The sequence below is a fragment of the Takifugu flavidus genome, chromosome 4, assembly GCF_003711565.1.
Source record: "Takifugu flavidus isolate HTHZ2018 chromosome 4, ASM371156v2, whole genome shotgun sequence".
Lineage (NCBI taxonomy): Eukaryota > Metazoa > Chordata > Actinopteri > Tetraodontiformes > Tetraodontidae > Takifugu > Takifugu flavidus.
Window position 1 is genome coordinate 15,321,667 of NC_079523.1, and position 13,246 is coordinate 15,334,912.

Below are 13,246 nucleotides of genomic sequence, written 5' to 3' on the forward strand. Positions count from 1 at the left end.
TTTTCACGGGAATTGCCTCCTCCTCCCCTTCCGCCTCAGCCTCGCCCACGCCCTCGGCCTCGGCTTGGGAAAGGATTGGCATTGAAAAACATGCCTGTTAACTGATTCTTACTTTTTTTGCATTGTCTTTCAGCATGCATAGCATGTTGTTCATAGCGGCCTAGGTTACAAGTTCCGAAATCAACTAACTGTCTCTCTACCCAGGTTTTTATCTTTGATTTTGATCCCCCATGTATAGCTTGCTTTAACTGCTGTTGGTAGGGACCTTCTGGTTCTTCCGCATACGGAATTCCACTATTTTTCCGGAACACATCTTTCATTCTCATGCTATAGTCTTCAAAACTTTCGTCAGTCTTTTGTCTTGTGGCCATAATGGCGCTGTAGTCAGCTCGTCTGGTAAAAGTAGTTCACATGCGCTCGTACAGTCTGTCAAGTCCGTCATTTAGTTCTTGGCTGCCAGGCTGCCATGGTTGTTGAGTGGCTGGATCCACTGGGACCCAATCTCCTCTAACAGTGCCCCATTTTTTGCCATTAAAAAAAGCTTAGATATAGACCTCAGGGTCAGGGGTCAGGCCAGGGGTTCATATCCTGCTGTTAAAGAGCAAATGATCTGACCCGGACCAAAACTATGTCAGTGATGCTAGTCTACACGGTCCAGTTTGAAAAACAACATGTGGTGGCTGTTGGCAAAGTTGTGAGCGGGCGTTGGTAAAAAGGAGGATTCAGAGGATAAGACCATTCAATGTGGGCTCTCACCAAAGTGTCACCCAAAATACCAATTAAAAGCTAGACTTCATTATCACTCCACTGGCTAACTCCATCATGGCTGAGGCTCCAGAATTTGAGAATGCAAGATTCAATGTAACTTGTGCCATTGTCACTGTCAGAAACAAGTGGGGTGGGGTGGGGTGGGGGGGGGGACATTTGCGATCAGCGCGCAGATTCAAATACGGAGTGAATATTACGGTGAAGATCCAGACAAACAATTGTGACGTTAAAAGCCCTCAACAGGGGTAAGAAAAAATGTTGTTTACCGTGTAAATGTATTGAGATAATTGTTTCAACCAAATACAAGGGCAAAACAGTATCATGGGGATTGGGGGAGAGAACCAATAAATATCTAGTGCAGCCATTTATGGTCCTGGAGTGATGAAAACATTTCCCTCGCTACAGAACATTCTGTCAATCAGGCATTGGTTAGTCAGTGAGTCAGTCAGAGGGATGATGGTGAACATGAGGTTCAGCTTCCACTGACTTGGCTCAGATCCTTATTCATCTACCTGTTCACAAGAAGGGCGCTGGAAGAGAAAATGTATGTTAAGGGGCTGAGACCCACCATCCAGGAAAACACCCAGGAGAAAAAGGAAGCTACAAGCTACAACCTAGCAGGAGTTGGTTTGAACACTAGTCCTGGCTGACGGGCTGTGGAAGCATGGCACTTTACTGTTATGATGACTGTCCAACCCCCTGACTCAGTATATTAGATCACCTTAGAAACAACCAGAATATTGACACCCTTTCTTTCTAATACATGGAGCGTCACAAAAATTTAATTGATTTGTTTTGAGAAGGAGATCAAATAATTTACATAACCTGCTCCACCCAAAGAGAGAAGTAAAGGCGACTGAACCGGACTGCAGAACCGGACTGAGGAGACCGAGGTGCACTTGACGACAGACTGGAGCCGCGTTCAACCGCTGGGACCCGGCTGGAGCTTTGACAGTGTCCTCACGGGCGTCACGGCTGGGAAGGTGAGTTTTGTAGAACGCACACGTAGGTCATCAGACACCCTGAACCGATTCATGTGGACAGGTAGTTGTTCAAAAGAGAGAAAGGCATATTGAAAATGTGGCTTTAGATTCAGATAAGAGTAAGATATGGATGGAAATGATGATCTGGGTCCCAGGTTTGATCCTGTTGCTACAGAAGAAGACTGAAGTCTGCTTGAATCCCTGGCATTAAGAGTAAACCAGGACAGAAAAATCAGTTTCACGTTTCAGCCTGTTGTGCTGAGACATGAGTGTACCGTACATCCTGCTTTCAAACATCTAGATTAAAACTGTTGAAAATTACATCCTTTGGGGCAGAAATACTCCTCTGTGTTGAGGAGGATAGAGGACAGAGACAGACAAATCCAATCAGGAGCAGACACCTGTAACTATACCAATGACAGCACTGTCGAAGTTCTAATAGAACCAGTTGAAAGCAGTACATTGTCTGAAGCTCTAAGAACATCATTTCTGTGCTGTGATGAAACTGATTGCTCCTCTGCAGGTGGTCCAGGAACAATTTAGCTTTCGCGTCGCTTGGCAGGAAATCAAAGAAAAAAACGAAGGAATTTTCATAATAAAACAATTTTCAAAGAAAAATACCGCGAACGACAACGCGATTTCTTTTTTTGTGTGCGTTTATACAGTTGTCAGTATCACAGCGCGGTGCGCGCACACACACTCACTAACGAGAGACTGCACTGGGAAACTTGCGGAGAAATTAAATAACTAATAAAAAATAGAATTAGATAAACATTTTTTTAGGATTCCAGTATTTCAGCTGTATGTCTGCAGACCACAACAACAACGACACAACAGTGGTATGAGTGGACAACAGCTGAGAAGCGGATTTTGTGTTGACCCACGCGGAGAAACTGGCGCCTGGTGTAAACGAGAGGTCTGCGGATCGAGCGCGATCGGTCGGTCGGTCGCCGGGCGTAATCTCTGTTTAACGCGACGTCAAATCTGTGTCATCATCTGACGGGCTCTATCGTTCAGATAGTGTTGAGGAAATTTTCCGTTGTAAAACAGGCTCCTCAAGCAGTTCGCTTTCCCAGTAAGGAATAGGCAAACTATCAATTATGAATCAAATGAATCTCAATGAAATACGAGATTTGTATTTATAATAGAATACTAAAATGACTTACAGAAGCTTCTGGAGTCTTTCCACAGGTCCATGAGCACGGCCTCAGTTCATGAAGAATTGCCCCGATCATCTGTGGTGCAAAGATAATACGCCCATCATATTTGTACCACAGCATGGGGGTCGACTCCTCTTGCCAACAGAACTTTTTCTTAGTCTTATCTGATCTTATTTCTCTCAAACAACCAGCTCACGTACCTCCTAACATGTTCCGTTTAGTTTTTGCAGCTAACACCCTTGTACGTAATGTGATGAACACACAATGATTGTAATCACAATAATCACAATCACTGCTCTGGAATCTCATACATGATATTTAAAGGTATAATGCAGACCATTATAACGTGTTAACATTGTTCTTGCATTCATTGAGCCTTTTTCCCTTCACAGATGAATCCACCAAATGTGAAGAAATCACTATATTTGGCCAAAGCAGCTGCCATTGGTCTCACCTGCAGTGCAGTTTTTGCATTTTTATTATATTTTGAGCCCCCGACTTCCTCTTGTCAGTATCCCAGCCACAGCCAGGATCACAGTGTGGCAGAACCACAAGAGAAGCCCATAGTTCTGTTGTGGTTCTGGCCTCTCAGTGTGAAGTTTGACTTCAAGGATTGCCCCCACTACTTCAGTATTGACAGCTGTATCCTGACGGATGACAGATCTCTGTACAGCAAAGCAAAGGGAGTCATTTTCTATCACAAAGACACATATTGGTACACAGACACCTTGCCCAAAGATCCACGTCCATATTTTCAGAGGTGGATTTGGTTCAATGTGGAATCCCCAACAAACACACCGAGGAAACCAGGCATTGAACACCTCTTTAACCTGACACTAAGCTACAGGAGAGATGGGGGCATTGTGGAGAGGTACGAGATGTCAATACCAGACTCGGATACAACAGAAGACTTTGTTCTGCCCAAAAAAGACAAAATGGTCTGTTGGATCGTCAGCAACAATAGCCCGGTAACAGGAACGAGCACAAGAGACAAGTACTATCGTGAGCTATCCCAACACATCAAGGTGGATGTTTTCGGCAAAGCTTATGGAAATTTCCTACGTCATGAAGAATATTATTCCACCATTGCCAGCTGTAAATTCTATCTGGCATTTGAGAACTCCATCCACAGAGATTACATGACGGAGAAGATTAACGGGCCCTTTGCAGCTGGATCAGTTCCTGTAGTTTTGGGACCTCCGAGAGAAAACTATGAGCAGTTCTATCCCTCCAATTCCTTCATTCATGTTAATGACTTTCCTGATGTAAAGTCTCTTGCAGAGTTTCTGCTCTCGCTGGACAAGAATGAAGAGAATTACATGCGCTACTTTGAGTGGAGGAAGTTCTTTACAGTCACCCCTCATCTCCTAACTGTAGCCAAGGAGTTCATTCACCCCATCTGCTTCACCTGTGACTACATTGCCAGAGACAGTGAGTTCAGCGTGATACCAGATATCTATGATTGGTATTTTAACTGACTGTATCTGCACAGGTTTTTGTCTTTGTGATTGCAAGGTCCATCCTGCTGTTCTGGTATCACAGTACTGAACTAGAACCACTCAACCATGCTGTACTGGTAACCTATTCCCTAGGGCATGAGGTTTTTTTTGCATCTATTCAGTTTAATTTTTTAATGATTTTAATTTTTTCTATCTAATCTAGTAAAATGGGAAGTTTACTCATGTAGAGTTGTAAGGTCCAGTTTGTGTGATAAGTCTGGGGTGTTTTCCAAATATATATGCATGTCAACTATGAAGTCTTTTTTTATAAAAGCAAATTTATGCAAGTAAAAAAAAGTTGAAAACCGTCAGTTTTCAGATCTCTTCTGATCTGTGACCGAGCTAACACGGGTAATATGATACAGAATCCAGCTCATGTCAGTGGCTGACGACAAGTGTCCACAGGTCTCAGACCAGGTTGCCACCCTAGTCTGAAAACACGGACTCATCACTAAAAGTTGCCTCCATTTTTGTCCTTTGAGCAGGAAAAATCCCCAATTTGGGTGACTTCTATAATAATGAAATGGGGCAGTTGTGGTGCTGCTCCACCTGTCTGGAACCAGCTTCTCATTGACTAATGAGGCACCGTTATGTTGCTGCAGCACTGCTGCTGCCAGAATGCAGATCTCTTGACCAATAGAAAGAGGTGTTCGTGTTGCTAAGATACGCCTGCCAAGCTACTTTCACACAAGAGCAATGGCAGAAACAAAAAAGCCATTGCAGAATGGCAAAAAAAGACCAAATCTTAATTTACCGATTTGTTCCGTTTAATAGCCCCATGGCTTTGATCATCATTTGATCAAAGTCCCTCCAGAATCTGCAACATTACCAAAATGTTGATCTTTTTGAATTATATAGCTCACAAACCTTGTCGCATGACCTTGGTGGTGGAAATAAGTAGCACGATGCAAAACTGAAAGCTGGCAGACAAATGACGGGTGCTTTGAAAATAACTTTATTGTCCATAAGAAATAACAGTGAAACGGGACATTCACGCTGCTTCCATTCCGTCTGAAGTAGCTCAAACCTCCTCCAGCCTTGATAAACAGCATCTCTACATATACATGGAAATACCACGACGAATAAAGGAAGAGAAATGTGTGAACACTGGATCAGTTATCGGTTTTTCAAAAGTTAAGCTTTTGAAAACGTTACGTGTGGAGCGGCGCTACAGTGCAGCTGTCCTCAGTGTCCAAGAAGGCCAGTGCCTGCAAAGAGGAAGAGAAAACCAGTCACATAGTGACCAAAACCATTATTAGCCGCCAGCCTCAACACCACATGCATCACCTGTTTTTGTGCTTATTAGTTTTAATAGGAAACAGTTTTCAGTCAAAAGCTCTTTTTAAGACCAGTTTTCTTCACTCCAACCTCTAACTTGTCTTTGCTCATTTGGTTTAGTTTAGGGTCTTGTTAGTCAGGGTCAAATTAGTCAGGGTTAGGGTCAGACGTCCCAGATTAGAGGCGATGCAAGAAAACCACTGCGCTCACCTTTGAATCCCTCTTCAGGCGTTCCTACTGTAAGGGGAGACGAGCCAAAGAGAAAACACTGTCAACATGGTAGAACAAGCGTGCGCACATGAGAGTTACGACACTAACCCTGATACACGTCGTCCATGGCGGCATAGTCCGACACTGGCTCGTCCACCTGTGGAAAAAGAGAAGAATTGAACCGTTGGCCAGACAAAGTGTGTGGAGACGCAATAAAGCTTCAACACTTTGAAAATGGAGGTGCGGCCTACGGAGCGCGAGTGGGGACATTTGCGATCAGCGCGCAGATGAAGATCCAGACAAACAATTGTGACGTTAAAAGCCCTCAACAGGGGTCAGAAAAAATGTTGTTTACCGTGTAAATGTATTGAGATAATCGTTTCAACCAAATTCAAGGGCAAAACAGTATCATGGGGATTGGGGGAGAGAACCAATAAATATCTAGTGCAGCCATTTATGGTCCTGGAGTGATGAAAACATTTCCCTCGCTACAGAACATTCTGTCAATCAGGCATTGGTTAGTCAGTGAGTCAGTCAGAGGGATGATGGTGAACATGAGGTTCAGCTTCCACTGACTTGGCTCAGATCCTTATTTATCTACCTGTTCACAAGAAGGGCGCTGGAAGAGAAAATGTATGTTAAGGAGCTGAGACCCACCATCCAGGAAAACACCCAGGAGAAAAAGGAAGCTACAAGCTACAACCTAGCAGGAGTTGGTTTGAACACTAGTCCTGGCTGACGGGCTGTGGAAGCATGGCACTTTACTGTTATGATGACTGTCCAACCCCCTGACTTAGTATATTAGATCACCTTAGAAACAACCAGAATATTGACACCCTTTCTTTCTAATCCATGGAGCCTCACAAAAATTTAATTGATTCGTTTTGAGGAGATCAAATAATTGTTGAATTGTAGTTGTTGTCTGGGTGTTGATTTGAATTCTTAAACTGACTAAGCAGGGAAATGTGCTAATGTCACATCAGCCCCACGAAAATATTGTTTTCCAGTCCCCAATGGTGTGTGTGCGCGCGCGTGCGTGTGTGTAACTTTATCTGACACATCTTTGTAAAGTGTACTGAAATATGAAGAGAAACATGATCAGACATTGTCGTTTATTTGTGTGTTTATTTTTGGAGTTGCTAGTAACGTATGTTTAATGGCAGAGCAGAGTTGGACGTTAGGCAGTTCTATGAGTAAAGGTAATGGTTGCTCAGGTGCTCAACCCGGAAATACTCTGACGCAAAGTCCAACAGGTTTGCGGTTTTTGTTGACGGTCCGGGTATGCGCGGGGCTTAATTTACATAACCTGCTCCACCCAAAGAAGGAAGTAATGGCGACTGAACGGTCCTGCGGAACCGGACTGAGGAGACCGAGGTGCAACTGAGGACCGACTGGAGCCGCGTTCAGCCGCTGGGACCCAGCTGGAGCTTTGACAGTCCTCACGGGCGTCACGGCTGGGAAGGTGAGTTCACAGACACCCTGAACCATTCATGTGGACAGGTAGTTGTTCAAAAGAGAGAAAGGCATGTTGAAAATGTGGCTTTAGATTCAGATAAGAGTAAGATATGGATGGAAATGTTGATCTGGGTCCCAGGTTTGATCCTGTTGCTACAGAAGAAGACTGAAGTCTGCTTGAATCCCTGGCATTAAGAGTAAACCAGGATAGAAAAATCAGTTTCAGATTCAGCCTGTTGTCCTGAGACATGAGTATACCGTACATCCTGCTTTCAAACATCTAGATTAAAACTGTTGAAAATTGCCTAAAAGTTTGTGAGACAAAAAGTGCTGCATCTGTGTCCTGATGAAAATGTTGGAATTATACATTTAAAATAAACTGGAACCTGCACATTGTTGTAGCTGGGTGTATTACATCCTTTGGGGCAGAAATACTCCTGTGTTGAGGAGGACAGAGACAGACAAATCCAATCAGGAGCAGACACCTGTAACTATACCAATGACAGCACTGTCGAAGTTCTAATAGAACCAGTTGAAAGCAGTACATTGTCTGAAGCTCTAAGAACATAATTTCTGTGCTGTGATGAAACTGATTGCTCCTCTGCAGGTGGTCCAGGAACAATTTAGCTTTTGTTGCACCTGTTGTTAGCGTGAGAATTGCGTTAGCGCCTGAATCGACAAATATTTCAATGTGTGCTCAGGGATCAACAGATAAAGGTAGCGTAGACACGGAGGACCAACGGCTATGGTCGTCTAGTGAGCACCAGGTGCTGCTAACTGTGCCAGTTTTGTGTCATGTATCAAGACCGAGTCACTCGCCAATGTTTCAAACATTAGCAGACACTGGCCCGGCAGCTCGCTGCAGCATTTTCACGACGTCTCCCTGTCAACACGGTTATGTTTTGAGAACTTAAAGGAATAAATGTTCCGTCTCTGGTGACAAATGTGGCCTAAGTCAGCAACACGTTCTCAAGAAGTTTAGAGATACAGTGAAGCTTAGATATAGACCTCAGGGTCAGGGGTCAGGCCAGGGGTTCATATCCTGCTGTTAAAGAGCAAATGATCTGGCCTAGACCAAACTACGTCAGTGACGCTAGTCTACACGGTCCAGTTTGAAAAACAACATGTGGTGGCTGTTGGCAAAGTCGTGAGCGGGCGTTGGTAAAAAGGAGGATTCAGAGGATAAGACCATTCAATGTGGGCTCTCACCAAAGTGTCACCCAAAATACCAATTAAGAACTAGACTTCATTATCACTCCACTGGCTAACTCCATCATGACTGAGGCTCCAGAATTTGAGAATGCAAGATTCAATGTAACTTGTGCCGTTGTCACTGTCAGAAACAAAGCAGATTCAGGCCACTTTTGAGTAAAAAAAAGATCTGATTAGGGTCACCTTTGACGGCATTATGAATGTAAGGGACATGTGGTAGATCTTGTAAACTCTGGTTGTTTCTCCAGCCAATATATCTAATGATTATTGAAGGACACGGTTTTCTCCTTAATTCAGACAGAAACCCTGACTGTGGGCCCGTAGGGAGTCCAAACATAGGAAATCAAAGAAAAAAACGAAGGAATTTTCATAATAAAACAGTTTTCAAAGGAAAACACCGCGAATGACAACGCAATTTCTTTTTTTGTGTGCGTTTATACAGTTGTCAGTATCACAGCGCGGCGCGTACGCACACACTCACTAACGAGAGACGGCACTGGGAAACCTGTGGAGAAATTAAATAACTAATAAAAAATAGAATTAGATAAACATTTTTTTAGGATTCCAGTATTTCAGCTGCATGTCTGCAGACCACAACAACAGCGACACAACAGTGGTATGAGTGGACAACAGCTGAGAAGCGGATTTCGTGTCAACCCACGCAGAGAAACTCGCGCCTGGTGTGAACGAGAGGTCTGCTGATCGAGCGCGATCGCTCGCCGGGCGTAATCTCTGTTTAACGCGACGTCAAATCTGTGTCATCATCTGACGGGCTCTATCGTTCAGATAGTGTTGAGGAAACTTTCCGTAGTAAAACAGACTCCTCGAGCAGTTCGCTTTCCCAGTAAGGAATAGGCAAACTATCAATTATGAATCAAATGAATCTCAATGAAATACGAGATTTGTATTTATAATAGAATACTAAAATGACTTACAGAAGCTTCTGGAGTCTTTCCACAGGTCCATGAGCACGGCCTCAGTTCATGAAGAATTGCCCCGATCATCTGTGGTGCAAAGATAATACGCCCATCATATTTGTACCACAGCATGGGGGTCGACTCCTCTTGCCAACAGAACTTTTTCTTAGTCTTATCTGATCTTATTTCTCTCAAACAACCAGCTCACGTACCTCCTAACATGTTCCGTTTAGTTTTTGCAGCTAACACCCTTGTACGTAATGTGATGAACACACAATGATTGTAATCACGATAATCACTGCTCTGGAATCTCATACATGATATTTAAAGGTATAATGCAGACAATTATAACGTGTTAACATTGTTCTTGCATTCATTGAGCCTTTTTCCCTTCACAGATGAATCCACCAAATGTGAAGAAATCACTATATTTGGCCAAAGCAGCTGCCATTGGTCTCACCTGCAGTGCAGTTTTTGCCTTTTTATTATATTTTGAGCCCCCGACTTCCTCTTGTCAGTATCCCAGCCACAGCCAGGATCACAGTGTGGCAGAACCAAAAGAGAAGCCCCTAGTTCTGTTGTGGTTCTGGCCTATCGGTGTGAAGTTTGACTTCAAGGATTGCCCCACCTACTTCAATATTGACAGCTGTATCCTGACGGACGACAGATCTCTGTACAGCAAAGCAAAGGGAGTCATTTTCTATCACAAAGACACAACTTGGTACACAGACACCTTGCCCAAAGATCCACGTCCATTTTTTCAGAGGTGGATTTGGTTCAATGTGGAATCCCCAACAAACACAGCGAGGAAACCGGGCCTTGAACACCTCTTTAACCTGACACTGAGCTACAGGAGAGATGGGGACATTGTGGTGAGGAACGAGATGTCCATACCAGACTCGGGTACAACAGAAGACTTTGTTCTGCCCAAAAAAGACAAAATGGTCTGTTGGATCGTCAGCAACAATGACCCGAGAACAGGAACGAGCACAAGAGACAAGTACTATCGTGAGCTATCCCAACACATCAAGGTGGATGTTTTCGGCAAAGCTTATGGAAATTTCCTAAGTTTTGAAGAATATTATTCCACCATTGCCAGCTGTAAATTCTATCTGGCATTTGAGAACTCCATCCACAGAGATTACATAACGGAGAAGATTAATGGGCCCTTTGTGGCTGGATCAGTTCCTGTAGTTTTGGGACCTCCGAGAGAAAACTATGAGCAGTTCTATCCCTCCAATTCCTTCATTCACATTAATGACTTTCCTGACGCAAAATCTCTTGCGGAGTTTCTGCTCTCGCTGGACAAGAATGAAGAGAATTACATGCGCTACCTTGAGTGGAGGAAGTTCTTTACAGTCACCCCTCATCTCCTAACCACAGCCAATGAGTTCACTCACCCCATCTGCCTCACCTGTGACTACATTGCCAGAGACAGTGAGTTCAGTGTGATACCAGATGTCTATGATTGGTATTTTAACTGACTATATCTGCACAGGTTTTGTCTTTGCGATTGCAAGGTCCATCCTGCTGTTCTGGTATCACAGTACTGAACTAGAACCACTCAACCATGCTGTACTGGTAACCTATTCCCTAGGGCATGAGGGGTTTTTGCATCTATTCTGTTTAATTTGAATGATTTTAATTTTTTCTATCTAATCTAGTAAAATGGGAAGTTTACTCATGTAGAGTTGTAAGGTCCACTGTTTGTGTGAGAAGTCTGGGGTGTTTTCCAAATATATATTTTGTGCATGTCAACTATGAAGTCTTTTTTATAAAAGCAAATTTATGCAAGTAAAAAAAAGTTGAAAACCGTCAATTTTCAGATTTCTTCTGATCTGTGACCGAGCTAACACGGGTAATGTGATACAGAATCCAGCTCATGTCAGTGGCTGACAACAAGTGTCCACAGGTCTCAAACCAGGTTGCCACCCTAGTCTGAAAAGATGGACTCATCACTAAAAGTTGCCTCCCTTTTTTCCTTTGAGCAGGAAAAATCCCCAATTTGGGACTTCTATAATAATGAAATGGGGCGGTTGTGGTGCTGCTCCAACTGTCAGGAACCAGCTTCTCATTGACCAATGAGGCACCGTTATGTTGCTGCAGCACTGCTGCTGCCAGAATGCAGATCTCTTGACCTATAGAAAGAGCTGTTGGTGTTGCTAAGATACGCCTGCCAAGCTACTTTCACACAAGAGCAATGGCAAAAACAAAAAAGCCATCGCAGAATGGCAAAAAAAGACCAAATGTTCATTTACCGATTTGTTCTGTTTAATAGCCCCATGGCTTTGATCATCATTTGATCAAAGTCCAACCAGAATCTGCAACATTATTAATAATAATAATATAATAATAATAATAATAATAATATAGATTTTATTTCAAAGCGCCTTTCAAGAAACCCAAGGACACTTTACAGTACATCTATGCAACAGTTAAACACTTTACAATTTAAAATCATAGGTCAGCTTCACAGTTAAGATTTCAATAACAATTGCAATAGCACCAATTACAACAAAAAATAGTCAGTAGGTAAAACATACATACATACATAAGATCAACAAAGCAACATATAATCATAAACCTAAACAAAGAAAACAATTAAGGGTGGTGCAGTGAGTAAGCCAGACGAAAAAGGTGTGTTTTGAGGTTTGATTTAAATACGGGGAGAGAGTCGATATTTCGAATGTCTGGTGGTAAGGAGTTCCAAAGGTGAGGAGCAGAGCGACTGAAAGCTCCCCATGGTCCTGAGGTAGACGGGGCACAGTGAGGTTGAGGGAGGAGGAGGATCTGAGGGGGCGTGTTGAAATGGCAATGTGGAGGATATCAGACAGGTAAGGAGGGGCGAGTTTATGGATGGCTCTGAAGGTGAGTAGAAGGATTTTGTACTGGATCCGGAAAGTGATGGGAAGCCAGTGGAGTTGTTGTAGGATGGGGGAGATGTGGTGGGAAGATGGGGTTCTGGTGATGATGCGGGCAGCTGAATTGTGGACCAGTTGTAGCTTGTGGAGAGATTTTTGAGGGAGACCGAGACGACGAGAGGAGTTTGCAGTAATCTAAACGTGAGGTGACAAGACTATGGACGAGGATGGAGGTGGTGTTGGGGGAGAGGGAGGGACGAAGTCAACTTATTTGTCGGAGATGGAAATAGGCGGCCTGAGTGGTATCACTGATGTGGGATTTAAATGAGAGAGTGCTGTCGAGGATGACGCCCAGACTCTTAACTTAGGGGAGGGGGAGACCAAGGAGGTGTCAATGGGAATGGAGAAAATGGCAACTTTTGAGAGTGATGATTTGTCCTCCGAGAGCACTTCAGTTTTATCACTGTTTAAGTTAAGGAAGTTTGACGAGAAACCGGCTTTGATTCAGCTAAGCAGGTGGGGAGGGAGGAGGGTGGATTGAGGGTTTAGGGCGAGCTGAAAGGTTTACAGTTGAGTGTCGTCTGCATAACAGTGATATTGGAAGAGAGAGAAATGGGGTACTTCTTGTCAAAGTGACAGGTTGACCTTTCCCTGAACCCGCCCACACCTGTTTCCCCCCCCCCACCCCTTTCCCGCCTTTCCCGCCTTTCGCCTTTCCCGCCTTTTTTTAAAAAGGAAGGGCAACAGTTACAAAACAGTTACAAAACAGTTTTGCCATAGTCCTGGCATAGCCATCTGTGGACAACATGAGTAGTTCTACATCCTTGATTGGTGAGACGGCTGTGACCGTTATAAGAGAATTGTGTGGAAAAGTAGTTGAAAAATCCACGGTGTTTGTACAGC

At 43.7% G+C, this 13,246-nt stretch overlaps 3 protein-coding genes across 6 annotated transcripts; 2 read left to right on the forward strand and 1 right to left on the reverse strand.

Annotated features, from left to right (window-relative positions):
• The first annotated feature begins 1,381 nt into the window (after positions 1–1,381).
• On the forward strand, positions 1,382–5,459 carry LOC130524738 (4-galactosyl-N-acetylglucosaminide 3-alpha-L-fucosyltransferase 9-like). Its single transcript, XM_057031165.1, has 2 exons — positions 1,382–1,751; positions 3,304–5,459. The coding sequence occupies exon 2, from the start codon at positions 3,304–3,306 to the stop codon at positions 4,387–4,389; it is 1,086 nt and encodes a 361-aa protein (XP_056887145.1). The 5' UTR covers positions 1,382–1,751; the 3' UTR covers positions 4,390–5,459.
• LOC130524752 (ubiquitin carboxyl-terminal hydrolase 48-like) lies at positions 5,350–9,796 on the reverse strand. 4 transcript variants are annotated; one of them, XR_008950216.1, is made up of 4 exons: positions 9,501–9,781; positions 6,007–6,055; positions 5,899–5,925; positions 5,350–5,618 (listed from the first exon to the last, which is right to left on the reverse strand). XR_008950216.1 is itself a non-coding variant. In XM_057031186.1 (3 exons), exons 1-3 carry the CDS (start codon positions 9,612–9,614, stop codon positions 5,852–5,854), a joined length of 237 nt encoding a protein of 78 aa, XP_056887166.1. In that variant the 5' UTR covers positions 9,615–9,796; the 3' UTR covers positions 5,350–5,851. The 4 variants fall into 4 exon arrangements, 1 of the variants encoding a protein (XP_056887166.1); XR_008950218.1 differs by lacking the exon at positions 9,501–9,781 and having other exon boundaries at positions 5,350–5,464; positions 5,566–5,618; positions 6,007–7,072; XR_008950217.1 differs by lacking the exon at positions 9,501–9,781 and having other exon boundaries at positions 6,007–7,072.
• LOC130524737 (4-galactosyl-N-acetylglucosaminide 3-alpha-L-fucosyltransferase 9-like) lies at positions 7,203–11,296 on the forward strand. Its single transcript, XM_057031163.1, has 2 exons — positions 7,203–7,360; positions 9,881–11,296. Exon 2 carries the CDS (start codon positions 9,881–9,883, stop codon positions 10,964–10,966), a length of 1,086 nt encoding a protein of 361 aa, XP_056887143.1. The 5' UTR covers positions 7,203–7,360; the 3' UTR covers positions 10,967–11,296.
• The last annotated feature ends 1,950 nt before the right edge of the window (positions 11,297–13,246 follow it).